The 16,859-nt window shown below is 38.0% G+C and overlaps 1 protein-coding gene across 3 annotated transcripts in view; it reads right to left on the bottom strand.

Moving 5' to 3' along the window:
• Positions 1–1,225: 1,225 nt before the first annotated feature.
• The window catches only part of FLRT2 (fibronectin leucine rich transmembrane protein 2), a 72,253-nt gene continuing 56,619 nt past the window's right edge, over positions 1,226–16,859 (bottom strand). For all 3 annotated transcript variants that reach the window (XM_075425959.1, XM_075425958.1, XM_075425960.1), the window contains exon 2: positions 1,226–14,795. In XM_075425959.1, coding sequence (XP_075282074.1) covers positions 12,377–14,365 — 1,989 coding nt within the window. In that variant the 5' untranslated portion in view covers positions 14,366–14,795 and the 3' untranslated portion in view covers positions 1,226–12,376. The remainder of the gene's footprint in view (positions 14,796–16,859) is intronic.

Genomic DNA, 16,859 nt, shown 5'->3' with positions numbered 1-16,859 from the left:
GTAACCAGGTGTCCCGTTTCCTTCCAGCATGGGCCCACATTTTCCCTAGCCTTTCTTTTTTCTCTGATGTACTTATAAAAGCTTTTGCTGTTGCCCTTGATGTCCCTATACAGATTTAATTCTATCAGGGCTTTAGCTTTCCTAACTTGATCCCTGGATGCTTTGACAATTTCTCTGTATTCCTCCCAGGCTACCTGTCCCTACTTCCACCCTCTGTAGGCTTCTTCTTTGTGTTTGACTTTGTCCAGGAGCATCTTGTTCACCCATGCAGGCCCCCTGGTGTTTTTGGCTGACTTCCTCTTTGTTGGAACGCATTACTCCTGAGCTTGGAGGAGGTGATCATTGAATATTAACCACCTTTCTTGGGCCTCTCTTCCCTCCAGGGCTTTATCCCATGGTACTCTACCAATCTGATCCCTAAAGAGGCCAAAGTCTGCTCTCCTGAAGTCCAGCGTAGTGAGCTTGCTGTGTGCCCTCGTTGCTGCCCAAAGGATCTTGAACTCCACCATTTCATGGTCACTGCAGCCAAGGCTGCCCTTGAGCTTCACATTCCCCACCAGCCCCTCCTTGTTGGTGGGAACAACGTCCAGCATAGCACCTCTCCTCGTGGGTTCCACTATCACTTGGAGAAGGAAGTTGCTATCAACACATTCCAGGAAACCTCCTGGATTGCTTACACCCTCCTGTGTTGTCCGTCCAACAGATATCAGGGTGTTTGAAGTCCCTGGTGAGGACCAAGGTTTGTGAATGTGAGGCTGCTCCTATCTGCCTGTAGAGGGCCTCGTCCACCCATTCTTCCTGATCGGGTGGCCTGTAGCAGACCCCCACCATAATGTCACCGGTCCCTGCCCTCCCTTTAATCCTGACCCATAAGCTGTTGCTCAGCTCCTCATCCATCCCCAGGTGGTGCTCCATGCACTCCAGCTGGTCACTGACACAAAGGGCAACACCCCCTCCTTGTCTCCCCTGCCTGTCCTTCCTGAAGAGCCTGTATCCTTCCATTCCAACACTCTGGTTGTAGGAGCCACCCCACCACATCTCTGTGATGCCAATAAGATCATAGCGCTGCAGGCGTGCCCAGGTGTCTAACATTACCAAAGACCTGTCAGGGCTGGAAGCGGTTCATACAGCATAGGACTGATATTTAGTATTACTAAAAGACCTCTCTGAAGCAGATCATTTCTGAAACACAATTTTTAAATAATTATGAGAAATAACTTGTGAATAAAATTTTGAAGGCCATAAAGTTTGTTAGAAAATACAACTGTATTTTACAGCAAGAAGTTCTAATATAAAGAAATTAATGTTATTTCAGGCATATAATACTCTGTACTCAACAGAGTAATGCTATTAGTGTTCTACGCTTTTCCATTTGCTATGGTTATCTGACTCTCATTCTTGATCAGATGTCAAAAGCTAAATCCAAATGAGTACATGTCACCTTTTAGAATCAATGCAGCTAAGGTGTTCATTTGACAGTGCATTTCTCTACATTTTCAAAGTAAGATTAGCCTTTGAAACATAGATAAATCTTGTCTCCTGATCAAATGCTGTTTGCTTGATTATTGGGGACTGCAAAAATTTGTCTCTAAACAATTTATCTTCTATAACAAGGCAGAGGAATGTTTGCTGAGAGATTTTGGTTTGCTTTTTTTTAACTGGAAAAAATGCAGCTTTTCAAACTCACTGCAACTCAGCAGACACTTGTATCTCTGGGTTCTTCATGAAGCAGAAGATGACAAGTGAATTAAAAGACAGTTCATATGAGAAGGAAAAACTGTGAAGTACAGGGAAAGAAAAATAGACTGCAGAGAAGAAAATAACATTGAAAAAGTCAACTGTAATGCTAATGATTTAGAGACATCTGAATTTTTCCCTTCTTGTTCATACTGGGTTTTAGTTCATACTGTCTTTTCCCACATTCTCCTTGGTCTACGGCTTATTTAGCAACCACACATAACAGTCCTGCTATAAAATCACTCCTCAGATGTGCTTTGTGCATTGGAAAGTGTATTTCAGAAGGTGCATAGTATGCGCTTCCAGGAGCTATGTTAATCATCTCTGTATTATTCAAGTTTTAGTGCACAGGCTGCCAAAGCACATACATTATTGAAAAGATGCTCTCACCAATACTGACAATACAGTTCTTCAAAAAAATTCATGCTCTTCTACATCTTTGCTTTCTTTCAGAACCTGAAGTGGAACTGAAATGATGCATAAATCCAGAGCAAAAGATCAGTATGGGGTTCAACCCAGACCAATCCATATTTATTCATACAGAAATCCACAGCACATGTCTATATATATATATATATGCTTATACATATGTTTGAGTATCTAAACATATATATATATATAAGATGTATACAAAACAAGTATGCTTGTGCATGTATTCATGTCTGTGTCTTATATGTGTGTAAAAATTGTGAGAGACAAATAGTGCAGTAGACAGGTATAGAGCAAACTACTACTACAGCAGCCTGAAAAATGCAGGCAATCAGAAAACAGCTTTACTCTTCTTGTTTTAATCTTAAATGTAAACACTTATAAATGGCATTATCACTTGAGGCAGCAAGCAGCAATTTGTCCTTGAAGTCACTCATGCTAGAGGTTGATGTGGCATAGAAGAAATGATGCCAATGCAAAGGAAATTGTGATTTTTCATATTCTGGATATAAGCTGAACTGGTATCACAGTAGAAGATCATTACCTCATGACAAATGGTTCGCTGTACTTCCAGTATTTCTGTAGCTTAGCTTCACTGGGTAATTATAATCACAGTTTGCAGGTATAATTGTTCTGCAGAAACTTCTTTATTGTATTGCGACAAATAAGCAATAGTACTAACTGCTTATTTTCAAATGTTAAGAAAAACCATTAACTGGACAAGGAATAATGGAGCAAAGTAATAGACATTTAAACTGAAAGTAGGAGTGTCTGCTCTGATCATTATCACAATGACCGCATCTGCTGTGGTTTGGAATTTCATCTGCCAGTATCTTACTATTATTTACACTGATGAAAGGAGAGTAATCAAAAACATGACCTTCCAATACTGCCTTCTTACACACTCTTGAACATAACGCTGTACCTGGAACTTCAGAACTTGCAGGAAATGATAATTAAAGGCCCACAAAACAAAATAAAACTCAGATCTTTCCCTGCTTTTATAGGCGTGGGTTGTGCCTTTTGTTACAGACCTCCAAGAAGATGCACCTCAGTGAAGATACCTTACTAAGGTCCTGTACAAACAAAAATTCCTACATAATGCTGCAGAGGACCCATAATTTGCTGCATCCCTCATAAAATGGTCCAGATCTGCAGTCAGCAAAGTAAAATGCCATGACTCCAGTTATTTTCCTTCTGTTCTGGACACCTCGTTTTTTGATTGAGATCTCTGTCAAGTAGCTATCTTCCTCCTTGATCACTACAGGATTGAGTCTGAGGTACCTGAGTAAGGGAGAAGATGCATTTGCTCTCTTCTCTTTGTGCAGTTACAAGTAATTATCTGTTAAAACTGAAGCTATAAACACGAAATTCCTATAACCACAAACTTAATCCAGTCTTTATCCAGTCTTCTCAGCTCAACTTCCTATCATGACTACTGTAACTAAATGTTGAAAAACAATGAATTCAACTTAAAATTTATAGCAAAATTCTTCAAGATAATTTCTTTCTTAACTCAATATTCTTAAATTTTGTCTTGTGCTAAAAAGAAGACGCAGTCTTACTACTGTTATAACTGTAGCAGAAAATAATTCAGACTTGCTCTACTTTAAATTTGCTCCATTTTCCACTTGTTCATAGTGTTAAATTGTAAAGAGAAAAGCCAAAACCAAAGCAGAAAGGTACAGAAATATAGTTAACTATTAATTTGTCATGAAGGCAAGTATCACACATAAAGTAGCTTATCCTTCAAACTTTTCATGTATGACAAAGTAAATCAGTGCATGGAGAGACTTCCAAAGCAAAATCATGACAAGTTAAATCTGAGAATACCGTGAACCTGATACTTCTCCTGTAATCAGGCAAAAATAAGAAAATATTGACTTCAAAACTAACCTACAATGCAGATGTAAGTGAAAAGCTGCCTAGACTCATCTCTTATGAGTGGAACTCATTTCTTGCTTGCTAGGGGCCTTTAATATGAAAAGCTTCAATACTTTCATGAGAGTTTTTCAATTGCTCAAAGTACTCAACTGTATATTCTTAGAATAACTATAATAACTTGGAACATATTTCCATTTGTTTATTTTTCTAAGTCATATATGCCTGGTAAGTCATATGTGCTTGTTGTTAGTTAGGAGTAGTGTCTAGTACTGGTGAGAGAGGTTTTCTTGAAAATGGCATAGAGTTAATGTGCATGCCTTACTTCTGCAGTCCTCACAAAGACATCGTAATGCCCTGCTTGAATAAATGAAATTGTTCACATTAACGTATACTGCAGTATTTGACTTCACAACAACTCATATTTTCTTAACACTTTTCTTTCATGGGGAAAAATTCTTAACATTCGCTGTGTAAGTCAGAGAGCAATGAGTTATGTATTGGTTCCTGAAATGTGAATGCACAGACCAGGTTGTGAAGGTATATGAGGTCAGGCTTACCAGACTGTCATTTAAATCGCTTGACTTTCAAGTCAAGCCAAAGTTTGACATTCAAGTGAGTGCATTGTTATAAATTTGGAAGGACTTAACATATAAATACAAAGCTATTCTAGTTTAAGTCATCTTTTTTTTCTTTTTTAACCACAGCTAAATCTCTGAAAAAGTACTATGCACTTTCTGCAAATACTCATCATATCACATGTTCTTTATTTTATTCATTTCAAGGGATTGCAGTCATTTATTAGGGATTGAATTGTTTTGGAATGTTGTGCATGTGTTAGAAATGGATTTTGTCTGAAGATTCTGAAAATCATAAAGGACATTTAAAATTGTCCCAATGTATATTTTTAGAGCATGTCCTTTCCCATGTCCGTAAAGTGCCAGTAAAGAGTAGTAGCTCTACTCTGTCCGTAATTATTACTATAGTTCATCTTCACAGAACAAAATCTGCCTTTTCTTCACCGCAAACGGGCAGTTTCAAAGTATGAAAATTACAGCACTCCATCTTTAGACACATTGTTGCAATTCCCATCACAAAGAATTTTATTTAGCTGTGTGATCACCTGCTCAAAGTCTATAGAAGCAGAAATACTGACTTCACTGAAGAAATGCGCCATTTTAACAGAATCTTTCTGGCAATTGTGCTGGTCAAGAATGGTCGTGTTCAGCTTATCACTCTGACTAGTATTCATCACGGAGACTTCTCACTTTTGAACAGAGCATATTAAAGTCGTAAACACACACATGCATTTGAGTTGGATTTTCCATAATAGTTTATACACTGTCTTCATTCTTCAAGGCGCTCTACACTTAAAAAAAAACGACAATGAAATCAGCATGACTTCTGTTCTTTTGTCACTTCCTTCTGTGTGTGAATCCTTTCTATACAAAGGTAAATCATAGACCCAGTTCACAGAGTCAAAATTCTTCTTATTCTATATGCCTCCACCAAAGTGTAAGTATACAATAAATTCTTAATATTCATACATGCATTTTTGTAGTCACATGTTAGCCATAATATGGACTTGTAAGCAGAAAATGTGTGTGTTTATGTGTAAAAGAACATTCTTGCTATGCTCTGTGACCTGTTTGTGGCTTTAAATGTCCATATCTAGTGTGGCGCTACGTTGGACAATGTTGCTCAGTACGTATTTCTCTCTCCCCTCATCTTCTGTAAAGTGTATTTCACTGCTCCCCTAGTTTTTCAAAAGAGATATCAAGCTTACAATGTGATATGTAGCCCTACTGTCTTACTCAGTTCACGTATTTCATATGGGGATACATAGTGTGTCATATTATACAATGTGTCATACTCGATGTTTTTAATAATCCTTCTGACATATATATTACTCCTATAGATATTCCAATCTATAGTTGAAATCAGTGGGGTCAGGATTTCACCATAAGAGTGTATTCATTTGTTTTAGGAATGCAAATTATTATTAAAAAATTCACCAAGTCTCTACCCGTGTGATAGAAGTATTCCAGTGATTTTTAGTTTGAGTCTTCACTGCCAGTGGCACTTCAAATAGTATTAAAATATTTGTTTCATACTTTAATGACCAACTGTAGTTTCTCCATGTGGTATCATATCTATTCTTAGATAGAATAACTCTTTTTAAGTGAAATATTGAAAAATGTTCACTGAACAATATTGAAAAACATTCCTCTGTGTGCTTACTTTGCGGTTTCCTTGTAGCTAAACCCTCCCTACCCAGCCCCAGGAATCTACACACACGTGTGTGAATAGCTCCAGATAACTGAGCTTAGAACTATAAAAAGTAAATATAAAGATTGACCTCTACTAAAATAAATCATTTTGGGCTATTAAAAGATTATCTGATGTAGTAGTCAGTGTTTGTCAACTTTTTTTTGAGAGAGAAAACAAAATCTCCAGTTGAAAATTATGATGCCATTATTTTTGCCAGAAATATATAAAGGACGATTAAGTGTTTATCATTTACTTTACCACTGTTGTCCACCTTCCTGTGGTAAGACAAGAAGGTTTAGTTACCAGGGTCTTATCTGGCTCAGAAGAAACTTCAAGTTCAAGGAAGCATATTAAGGGGGGCCTAGATGTGGATGTATTTCACAACAGCTCTCAGTGGTTTTACTTGATATTCTGGGTTAAGACAGAGAATAAGATAGTTTATAGATGAATTGTGACACTCAACGATATTACATTTCTAAAGTTTGAAATGTCACAGCTTGCAAGATTTGATATTTCAGGTTCTGCCAAAGCCAAAAATTAGTTCTTGTATGTGTAACTAGATGAGGGATAGTTTTCATTTCCAAGTAGCTAAATCATCTCTTTATATATACTGTATATACTATCGTGTATGTTAGGTATAAGATATACAAAAATTTTTTAAGGCCTATATCTGAACCTTGTGCATTCTGAAGATTCAAGAACAATTTTGAAGGGAGTGTTGGAATAAAAATCGTATTTCATTTCAAGGAAACAGATTAATAGATAATAATAGATTAAAGGCAGGTTTAAGATTGTCGAGGGGGAATGTCAAACAGATTTGTCAAATGACTATGCATATAATGAGTCACAGCATCCACATATATATATTTGTTATATATGTGTAGTTGCTGAAGTGTATCTATTAACTGCAAAAACTGAAATACAAACTGTTCCTGTTTTACAGTGCTTCCCTATATGCATATGAAAATTATATAATCTTATAAAGATAAGGATAAATCTGAGAAGTTGAAGTAATAAATGGTTTAACTCTTTGAGAGATAGAAGATGAAAATACTTGTCTTTTAGAATGTGAAGAGAGGGTGAACATGCAGTAGAACATTTGAAAATATTTCCAGGAATGAAAGTGCAGAAGTTTGATATTTTTGTTTTTCTGTTTTCCCTTTCAGATATTCACACCCTTATTTTAATTAAGTTGCTCATATAAATACAGCAGGATTATTGTATTTTTGTAAATAACTCTTTACTGAATATGTCAACAAGATAATATATAGTGTATAGTGAGGTTTTGAAGTTAACAATGCGTGCAACATGGCAGATTGCAGAAAACAGATAATGCAGACTTCAAACCATCTATTTTTTCATGTTAAAGATAGAAAGTATACCAAACACAGAACAGAATCAAGTGTGCATGTCTCAGTTAAAATCAATTTTATGAAATATATTCTTCAGATATTTGGGACAAAGGGATGATAACAATTTATTTAGTAGCTTATCTGTTTCTGAGAGGATCACAATTCAGCTCTCATGAGGCACATTTCCACAGAGCCCCAGTATAATAAAAGCTTGTCAAATCTTTTTTGTACTAGTTTTCCAGATGGACTACTAGTCACTGTCCTTTTTTAAAGAGTAATGCATTCTATGCTGTACAAAAGTTTAATGTCAAATGCTTCAATATTGCCTGTAGTATCATCTGGGACACAAAGTGCCCTGTTCAGCAGAGTTCAGGGAAGGAGTGATCACCAGCTTCCTAGGATTATCTCTGTGTTTAAAAGAGAGCATCAGGCAGGGTTTGATGAGGCTCAGAGCCAGTAACTTTTGGTTTTGGCACTCATTTCTGTTTTGTTTTTCCACTGAGCTGGAAAGATAAGTCATGTGTAAAACCATTACTCTCATGTTCTAAAGAAAAAACTTTAATATCTTCATGTTATAATTTAAGGTGAAGAAGTAGTATAAATGGAGAATTCAATGGGAATTAACCACTTCACTGTCAAAAGCTGAGACTGAACTTCCACTTCAATGTCGTTAATAAAGTGCCTTATGTAGATCCTTAAAACCATAACAACAATAAAATATGTATAAAGTTCTTTTGCTTGCAAAATTAAAATTGATACATTTTTCAGAGGGAGAAACTTTTTCTCGTGAAAAGAGAAAATAACTGAGAGAAAGATATAGTTGAACTACTCTAGTAGCAAATAGCATAAGCTATTTAATTACTCTTTTTTACGTGGCATTCATCGTAGTCCTTTATTGACTTATAGGGAAAACTGCTAATATCTTTTCAATTCAAAGTAACCCAATCCCTAAATATTCTTATGAAGAAATTCAACACTAATGTCTCCAATGAAAACCTGTTAACAGAAAGTCCATGTATTCCTCAGGTGTTTGTTTCTACCAGCAAGCTACATGCAAGGAACACTTGTTACATTGACAGTCTGTGAAAATGAGAACACGTTTGCAAATCAGTAAGTCTTCACAAGGAACTCAAGCACTGGACACAGCAGTGTTGTGATACTGCTTTAACATCATTTCACTTAAAACTTTTACTTTATTCCACTCACCAATCTTTTCTGTACATGTATGTCAGCTGTTAGCAGTATACAATGGAAGATGGGTGAGATTTTGTCTGTAAACCACTCATTTGCCCCCAGGTCCAATGAACCTGTTCAAATCAGGACCTGGAAGTGAACATTTTGGAGAAGTTGTATATGCACACATTTGGGACTTTTGCTCTATAACCTTTAGTTAATATATATGGTCAGGTATTTGTACTATGTAGAGATGACCCCCATTTTTATGCAGCCCAAGGAAAACATGTTAAACTTTACACCACCAAAATATCATTGCCCATTTCTATCTCTGACTATTTCCAAATATTTTACCTAGTGAAAATTGCTCCTTATGTACTTATCCAGATGTGTCCTGAAATGAAGTCTCCACTGTTTGTGTGACTGACACTTTGAAACGTGCCAAACTCTGTTGTAGGCTGAAATGCATTAACTCTTTTGCAGCTGAATAGCATTTAGAATTGGGAGAAACATTCTTCAAATGAAACATATGACTTTTCGGTTGACTACAACTGTGCATTTGTTTAAATAATACTCCCAGCTCTATCCACAAATTTTGATGTAAGTGGCTTGCTACTTTTCTTCAGAAGTGTATTTACAGAAAAGAAACTTTGTCAATATCCCATACCAATATATATATTCCTCTTCATACTGAAAAGAAGCATGAACTATGCTATCTTTAATATAATTTTGATTTTTGATCTAGGTAAGCAAGTGATAGTCTACAGATAGATAGATATACATTTCATCATCTGAGATCAGAACAAACAGTTTGTGAATGTCTTCTGTTTTCACCTTGTTAGGACAGTAACCACATTCGTTGTCATCAGTTTGGGCTTGTGGATCATTCACCTACAGTACAGCTGAACTCCCTGAATAAGTCATTTGCTACAAGTAAGGTGCCTAGCTCATCTTGAAACTATGGTATCCTGAGGCCTAAACACAAGATGTTCATGAAGGAGGATGAAGATTCCTCTAGTATCAGTCAGTGAAGTATGGAATTCTAGTAAGCATATACTTCCAGCGGATGCTTTTTGAAATGAAACGTACAGCTAGTTATTTCAGTGAAGTTAAATGCTACATCCACACCCAATGGGAATCTCTGGCTCTACTTAATTTCAGACAAACTCCAGCATGCAATGGAAGCATGCAGAAGCACAACTATTTGTTGTTTGTCTTGTCGGCTTTGGCAGCTAAAACATATTAAACAAACATAACAAAAGTATCAACCTTCTCATCATAATCTTCAGTAAATAGGTCACAGAAAAAAACAGTTTGCATAGATGTTTCTAACTAGAATTACACCATTTGAAATCATATGGCAGCCTTTTATTCAGCAAAATTTCAGTGACTTTGCTATTATGGTAGCCACACAGGTTGCCTAAAACATCTGTTATAGCTGGAGAAAATAGTAAATATACACAATATAGAGTGGAATTTCAAAATGTGATTATAAAAGGTGTCGGGGGAAGGACGTGGTTCCTTACACAATGATTGTACTCTGCCATCAGTCATAACTGGATTCATTTTGTCATTGCAGAAAATGACTGTTATCATGTGATTTGAATTTGAGAAACTACACACTCATAGACTTCTGGGTTTCAAGAATGGGTTGAGTGAAGTGAGCAAAGGAAAGGATTAAAACCCTCTCTCCCATCATAAGCAGCCTCATGAAGTGAAAAGTCTAAGTATTCCGCAGTGAAAGTGCTTCAACCTTTACTTCCAGTCCACTTCTAACAACTTCTCCTTGACCCTAGTTGACCCCTGTAAAAAGTTTTCTCTTTGGTTCCCTACTGCCTCAGGAAAGTTTTGTCTCCCTTTTTTTTCCTCTTTTTTGTGAACTTCTGCTTGTCCCCACGCTCAGGAGAAAGTGAGCTGCACTAAAAAAACAAACAAACTGAAAAAAAAAAAAAAGGAAGAATTAGATTTCACCACTGAGCTGGCAAGAAATCCAGAGTTCTTGGCAGACACAGAGTCAATGGAGTGCCTGGAACATTACGTATTTTTGAGAGCAGCATCATGGGTTTAATACAAGCATGACGTTTTTGTACAGTGCATGCAAAGCTCAAGGACTCAGAAGGTATTCCAGCTAAAGCATTTGAGGGAATAAAGGAGCAAATTTTAAGCCCACCTACTGCTTACAAAGCACAGATCATTGTGAAAAACTTCCAAAAGCTTAAAATAAAAGAAGGGTAATTTAGAGGGACATTGTGTACTTGTGTTCTCAAAATTCCTCAGCTAATCAAATGCTTAATGTCCGTCTTGGTACACCTGAATGGAGAAAAAAACAAAACAAAACCAAAAACTCCAACCAGAATTTAAATACGATTTTCCCTGTTGAACTTATTTCAGTTCGTAATAGGCCTGGAGGCCTTTCCAGTAATTAATAATTTTTTAAAAGATCTTATCTGTTTTCTCTGTTTTTTTTTTTCCTACTTCTCCAAACTGAACATAACTCAGACCCCTAAATCAAACAGCGCTTAAATCATAATAGTCAATAGCAACCTTTCCATTTGCATCATATTTGCATCATGTTTTCGGCAATTTGTACTTGTAGATTCCAAATGCTGCATTAATACTGCAGGGCTGGAAGCACTCAGAATTTCCCTCATTCAGGCTTTACCTGAACATGCTGTGTCGACAAATGTTGCTCTATTAAAGAGAGGTGCAATGTAATGACAGCTATCTGTTACATATTGATAACCTTCATCTCCCACTGAGAAGGGTCAGAGAATGCCTAAAGCTTCTTCATCATAATGAAAAGCAGGAACCATTTCTATCATACAAGTATATAGTACTGGGGGACACTTTCAGAGTAGCTTTGCAAATAGGAATCAAGGTCACTTTGACACTGAGTTCTGTCTACCTTTCTTATTCCAGGTATATTGGGAGAAAACTAATCAAACAAGAAAGTAGCCTTTTTGGTAGCACTCAGAACTCCAACTTTCAGCTGGAAGTGGGAAATGCAGAACTGACGAAAGGGAACAGAAGTATTTCCAATTGTTTGAAGCTCAACAGCAAATGACAGGTTCAAGATGGAAGGGTTGTACCCATTCTATCTGAATTGTTTTTGTTCATTTCTAGTGACCCTGTTTTAATATGCACTTATTTTCCTGTACTATAGGACACGTAGAAACTTAACATCCCTCAGACAGCTTCGACAGCAAAGTGGTTAATGTTTGAAGAATGAGTCATTCTTTCCTTTGCCATGACACTGGGTTCTTATTGTACAACCCTGTACAGTACTTCGCAATATTTTTTAAAGATTTAAAAAGCAAAGAGTTACAAAACCATTTGCAATTAACTTGAAATAGAAAAGATAGCACTTTTTTTAAATCCCATTATATAGTACACCATATAAATTACAGAGTATTCAAATGCATAAATGCATCTGGGTAACATTTATCAAATGTAATTTTTTCATTGTTGTCGGGGGGTTACTTTTTCCAGAGTTTTTTTCTCTTTGTCCTAGACACCCCCATCTCCCCTCACTATCATGTATGACAGTGCTCCAGGTCTGAGACATTGCTGTTGCAATATCGCATGTTGTTGGGGATGTGGCAGTCTGTGTAGTTAATGCCCCCGTTTGGGGTATAAATGGGCTGCAGTCTGAAATCTCCTTTAAGGAGCTGATCATTATTTAAGGAGACAATCTGGAAGCTGGTTTCCGTCATCTCCAGGATGGAGTTGTCCTTCTTGGTCCCTGCCTCGCAGTAGTCATCTTTCCGACGGCCCCGGTTATATTTCCACTTCTGGGAGGTATAACGCCCTTTTTTGTGCATGTGCCAACAAAAAATGCTGAGCAGGACCACAAGGACAAATATCACTGCACCCCCAATCAACCCTGCCAGCAGAAATGGGGAGCCCAGGTTCTGAGAGGTTGTCTGCTCATGGCTGGAGGGGATGTTGCTGCCATTGCTCAAAAATGAAGCCTTGGTTGTGGCTTCTGAACAGACAGTGTCTTCTCCAGTTCGGTAATTGTTGTAAGTATCCAGTGGAACCAAGCAAATCCGATAGGTGGATTTAGGCTCCAGATTTACCAAGCTTAAGTGTTGCTTCTCACCACTAACTATTCGTTCCTGAACAATTCCTCCTACCAGACTATGGCCCATTTTAACCCATGTAAGCTTATATGCCATCACGGTAAAAAGAGACATCCAGTTAACTTGGATGCAAGTGTCATTCACAAAATGGATGGAGAGTTGAATCCTTTCAGATATAGGAGGTGTCACCCTTTCTCTGTCCTCTCTGTCAGGCACAGTGGGGAGTGTGGCTGTGGTGGGAGTGAGAAGATTATATTTGCTAGCTGGGGGAGGAACTGATGAAGTGGGAACTAATGTAGTTGGCATGGCTGTAGCTGGGACTGGGGTGATGATAAGTGGCAGACCAGGGGTGGTGGTGGGGCATGATAACATATTCATATTGAGCTCTCTGACTGCCATACCTCGGACCTGCTCTGGTCCCTGGCACATAAAACCCCGTACATTGATAGAAGCAGGAATAAATTTGAGCCATTCAGTGACCCACTTAATACTGCAGTCACACAACCAGGGATTATTCCTTACAGTGAGTTGCCTCAGGTTGTGGAGATTATCAAATACCCCCTTTACCAACATCCGAAGCTGATTGTTGGAGATATCAAGCCGTTCCAGCTTACGGAGGTTTGAAAAGGCTGTAAGTGGTATATGGGTTATCTGGTTGTCCTGCAAGTAGAGCCTTAGCAGATGTGTACCTGGAAGATCGGGAGGAGGGTAGGTCAGTGAATTCCGCACTATTGAGAATTCCTTGAGCTTGGAGAGGTGGCTGAAGGTGCCTTCAGCTATGCCTTTATTAGTAAGGAGATTGCCATCCACAATCAGACGTTCCAGGCTTGTAAGATTCTGGAAAGCCAGGTCTGAAATGACAGCAATTCGGTTTTCGTCTACTCGAAGTTCTTGTAAGTCCACTGGAAGGCCTACTGGTACGCTGCTTAAGTGATTCTTGGACAAGAACAGAAGCTTGAGGCTGATGGCTTCCCGGAATGCCCCATCCTCAACGCCAACAGTGGAGATGGAGTTGTCATCCAGGTGCAGCTCTTCCAGCTTCAAAAGCTGAGCAAGGGCAGCCCGAGAAATGGTCTGAATGTTGTTTTCCTGCAGGTGGAGAACCCTGACATTCTTGGGCAGGTTCATGGGGAATTCATCCAACTGGTTGCCATACAGGTAGACTGTGTGCACAGACTGGACATTGTGCAGCTCTGCAGGAAATCCAGCATTATTAATTTGGTTATTATGGAGGTAGAGGACGGTTACACCCTCCGGTATCCCAAGAGGCACTGAGGTCAAGCTTCTCTCATTACAGTAGACAAAGTTTCGGTCACAGCGGCACACTTTTGGGCAGGCCAAAGTTTTGGAGACCTGCATGTAGAGCCCCAGGGAAAAGATAAGCCATGATTTCATGAGAACAGCCCAATCCGTGGGCCACATTCTAGTCCATGAACCCATTTCTAAGTTAAAGAAATAAAGTACCAAAGTGTTAAAGAACTGATTACAATAATAAAGCACAGGTAGTAAAATCTCAGGTCATTAAAATTGGCTTCTATTTATGTCCAGTGTTCAGGCTAGAGATAAAGTCCTGGAATTCAGGTATAAAATAATCCTTTTATAATTGGCCTACCTCCTACTTTTTATAAGAAAGCCACAGCCTTATTAGCCAGGGTTACGAAGTTTGTTGCCTTCCTCCATGTGTGCTGAAAGAAACAACAGCTGTGTCTTTGCAGGTGAGCAACAGGTTAATTTAAAGCTACCAGAAGTCATCTGTATATGAGCTGCTTGGAGGGATAATATTTCCTTTCACTGCAGTCTATTGGTGTTACACTCAGCTTTCTGAAGTCAGCAAAGTCCTCATATCAGCTATCTGCCAGATCTGGCCTGCCTGGAAAAGAAAAGAGAAAAGAAAAAGCTGAATAGCATGAAATGTTTAATAGGGAAGATCAAGACCACTGGAAGACTATTCTGAGGCTGTGCTCTTTATGGCTTTCTGGAAAAAAAAGCATTAATATTAAACATCAGCTTAATATTACTGTTAAATAATCTTGAAACAGATTTAATCAAAGTCATTGCAGTGATTGAAGAACTTCCAGTGACTTCAATGAAGGCTACATCTATCACTTGTGTTTGAGTATTGTACCTCCAGTCTTCACCCTCTCACAGTCTGTTTCAAATCCTAAAATTAAAACATTTTACAAACCTACAACTAAACCATTTAACTGGAAATTTTTGCTCAGGTTTTTTTTTTTCTTTTGCAGAACCGCTGACTTCAATGAATGCTATTCACTGATGCTTGACAGAGTAGATTCTGGGCCGCATTATTTAATCACACTCTAAGTTTTTTTCATTTCCGACCAGACTCTGGAATGTTCTGCTTCTATTTCTGTGATGCCATTATGTATATTCTGCAGTTTAATGCACACTGCCAGATTATTGCACCTCACTACAGTGAATATGAGGAGAGTCTTTTAAATAAGTATGGTAATCCACAAATTCAAGATACCCTGCTGTAAGGCATGTATTTGCGAAAACTATTATCTTGATATTTTTTCTGATGTGAATGGTGCTGTCAACAGACTTCAGAATTAGCTTTCCACTAAATGAAACAGACTCACATCTGCTAAGTTATTGTTTTAGGATATCAGGTCAAATTACAGCAGTTTTGCAGAAGAGCACTTTGAAATCACAAAGGTTAGGTACTTCTTCTGATTCTGCTACACAGTTGTCTGTGAATGGCTACATAAACAAATCTGTTAACTTTGGTATACATGAGTTCTTTACTGTATATTGTCAGCTTTTCAGTGTACTTTTTAACTTTTAGCTTCCCAGATACCATTTATTATTGAGATCTATAACCAAACAATTCAAGTCTCTAAAGCATGCAATGAAAGATACTGTATTGTAGGACGTTATCTTGTCTTGTTATATGCTTTTTTCCAAAGACTGATAAACAATCCTGCATTTTACATCTAATGGAGTATATAAACTTTGACAACTAGCAAGCATGTGTAGATCTCAGAGTCTTGAACTGCAGTTACATAAGCACAGTATTTTTCCAGATTTTGTTAATCCGGATCAAAACTCATTGGCTGGAATTTCAGGAAAATAGAATTTCAGTGAACAGAAATCATGTTTAAAAATATTTTTTCCTTTATTTAAGCAGTTTAAGCAACATCCAGGCAATTCAGAAAGAAATGTAATTCAGGAGTACGTGAAAGCTTGTTCTTCTGCTACAGCTGTGAAGTTTATAACGTCCTAAATGCTGCTTTTGGGAATCCCACAGACTGACAGTGTAGAAAGTCTCTTTAGGAGTCAAACTGTTGTAACCCTGCAACCTTGCATTTGTAGATTACTGTCTTTATTTGGAGCATCATCAGGTATCAGCCTCGAGGCTAGAACAGTTGGAGATAAAAAGTGAGACCCTGAAAAGTCCTGTAGCTTATGATTATTAACTCAGATGGTAAATGTATGCACTCTACTGTAATGCAGCCTATACTGTGTGTTGTCCTTTTCTAGAAACAGTAAAATTAGCTACTCCACTGCTTAAGGTTTTCTCTCTCGCAGGCATATTTCAGTCAAGAGAGGTTGCTTTTCAACTATGTAAGATGACGTAGAGAAACTCTAACAGGATTACATTCTAACATGAGCCCAAGTGTGACAGTTTATCCGCCTTTAATATGGCCTGGCTCCCATCTAGATCATATTGCTCTGATCTGTCATGACACTGTCTTTTTAAAATAAGAAAGGACGTGCAGAGCTTCCTCTGAGATGCTTGGGAACACACAGAATAATAATAGTGGTTCTCTCATTCCCTTTCCATCATCTGAGAGAGATAGTCTGTACCTCCTAACAGAGCCAATACCCTTCAGCGAGCTCTTTTTTGATTGTAAGTCCGATTGCTGATTAGGCCCAGCTGAGGATGTGCAGCCACAGGTATCTGCAGCTCCCA

Source organism: Opisthocomus hoazin, chromosome 7, assembly GCF_030867145.1.
Source record: "Opisthocomus hoazin isolate bOpiHoa1 chromosome 7, bOpiHoa1.hap1, whole genome shotgun sequence".
NCBI classification, from domain to species: domain Eukaryota; kingdom Metazoa; phylum Chordata; class Aves; order Opisthocomiformes; family Opisthocomidae; genus Opisthocomus; species Opisthocomus hoazin.
The sequence above is the reverse complement of the archived record's forward strand: the minus strand, read 5'-3'. Positions and strand labels throughout refer to the sequence as shown.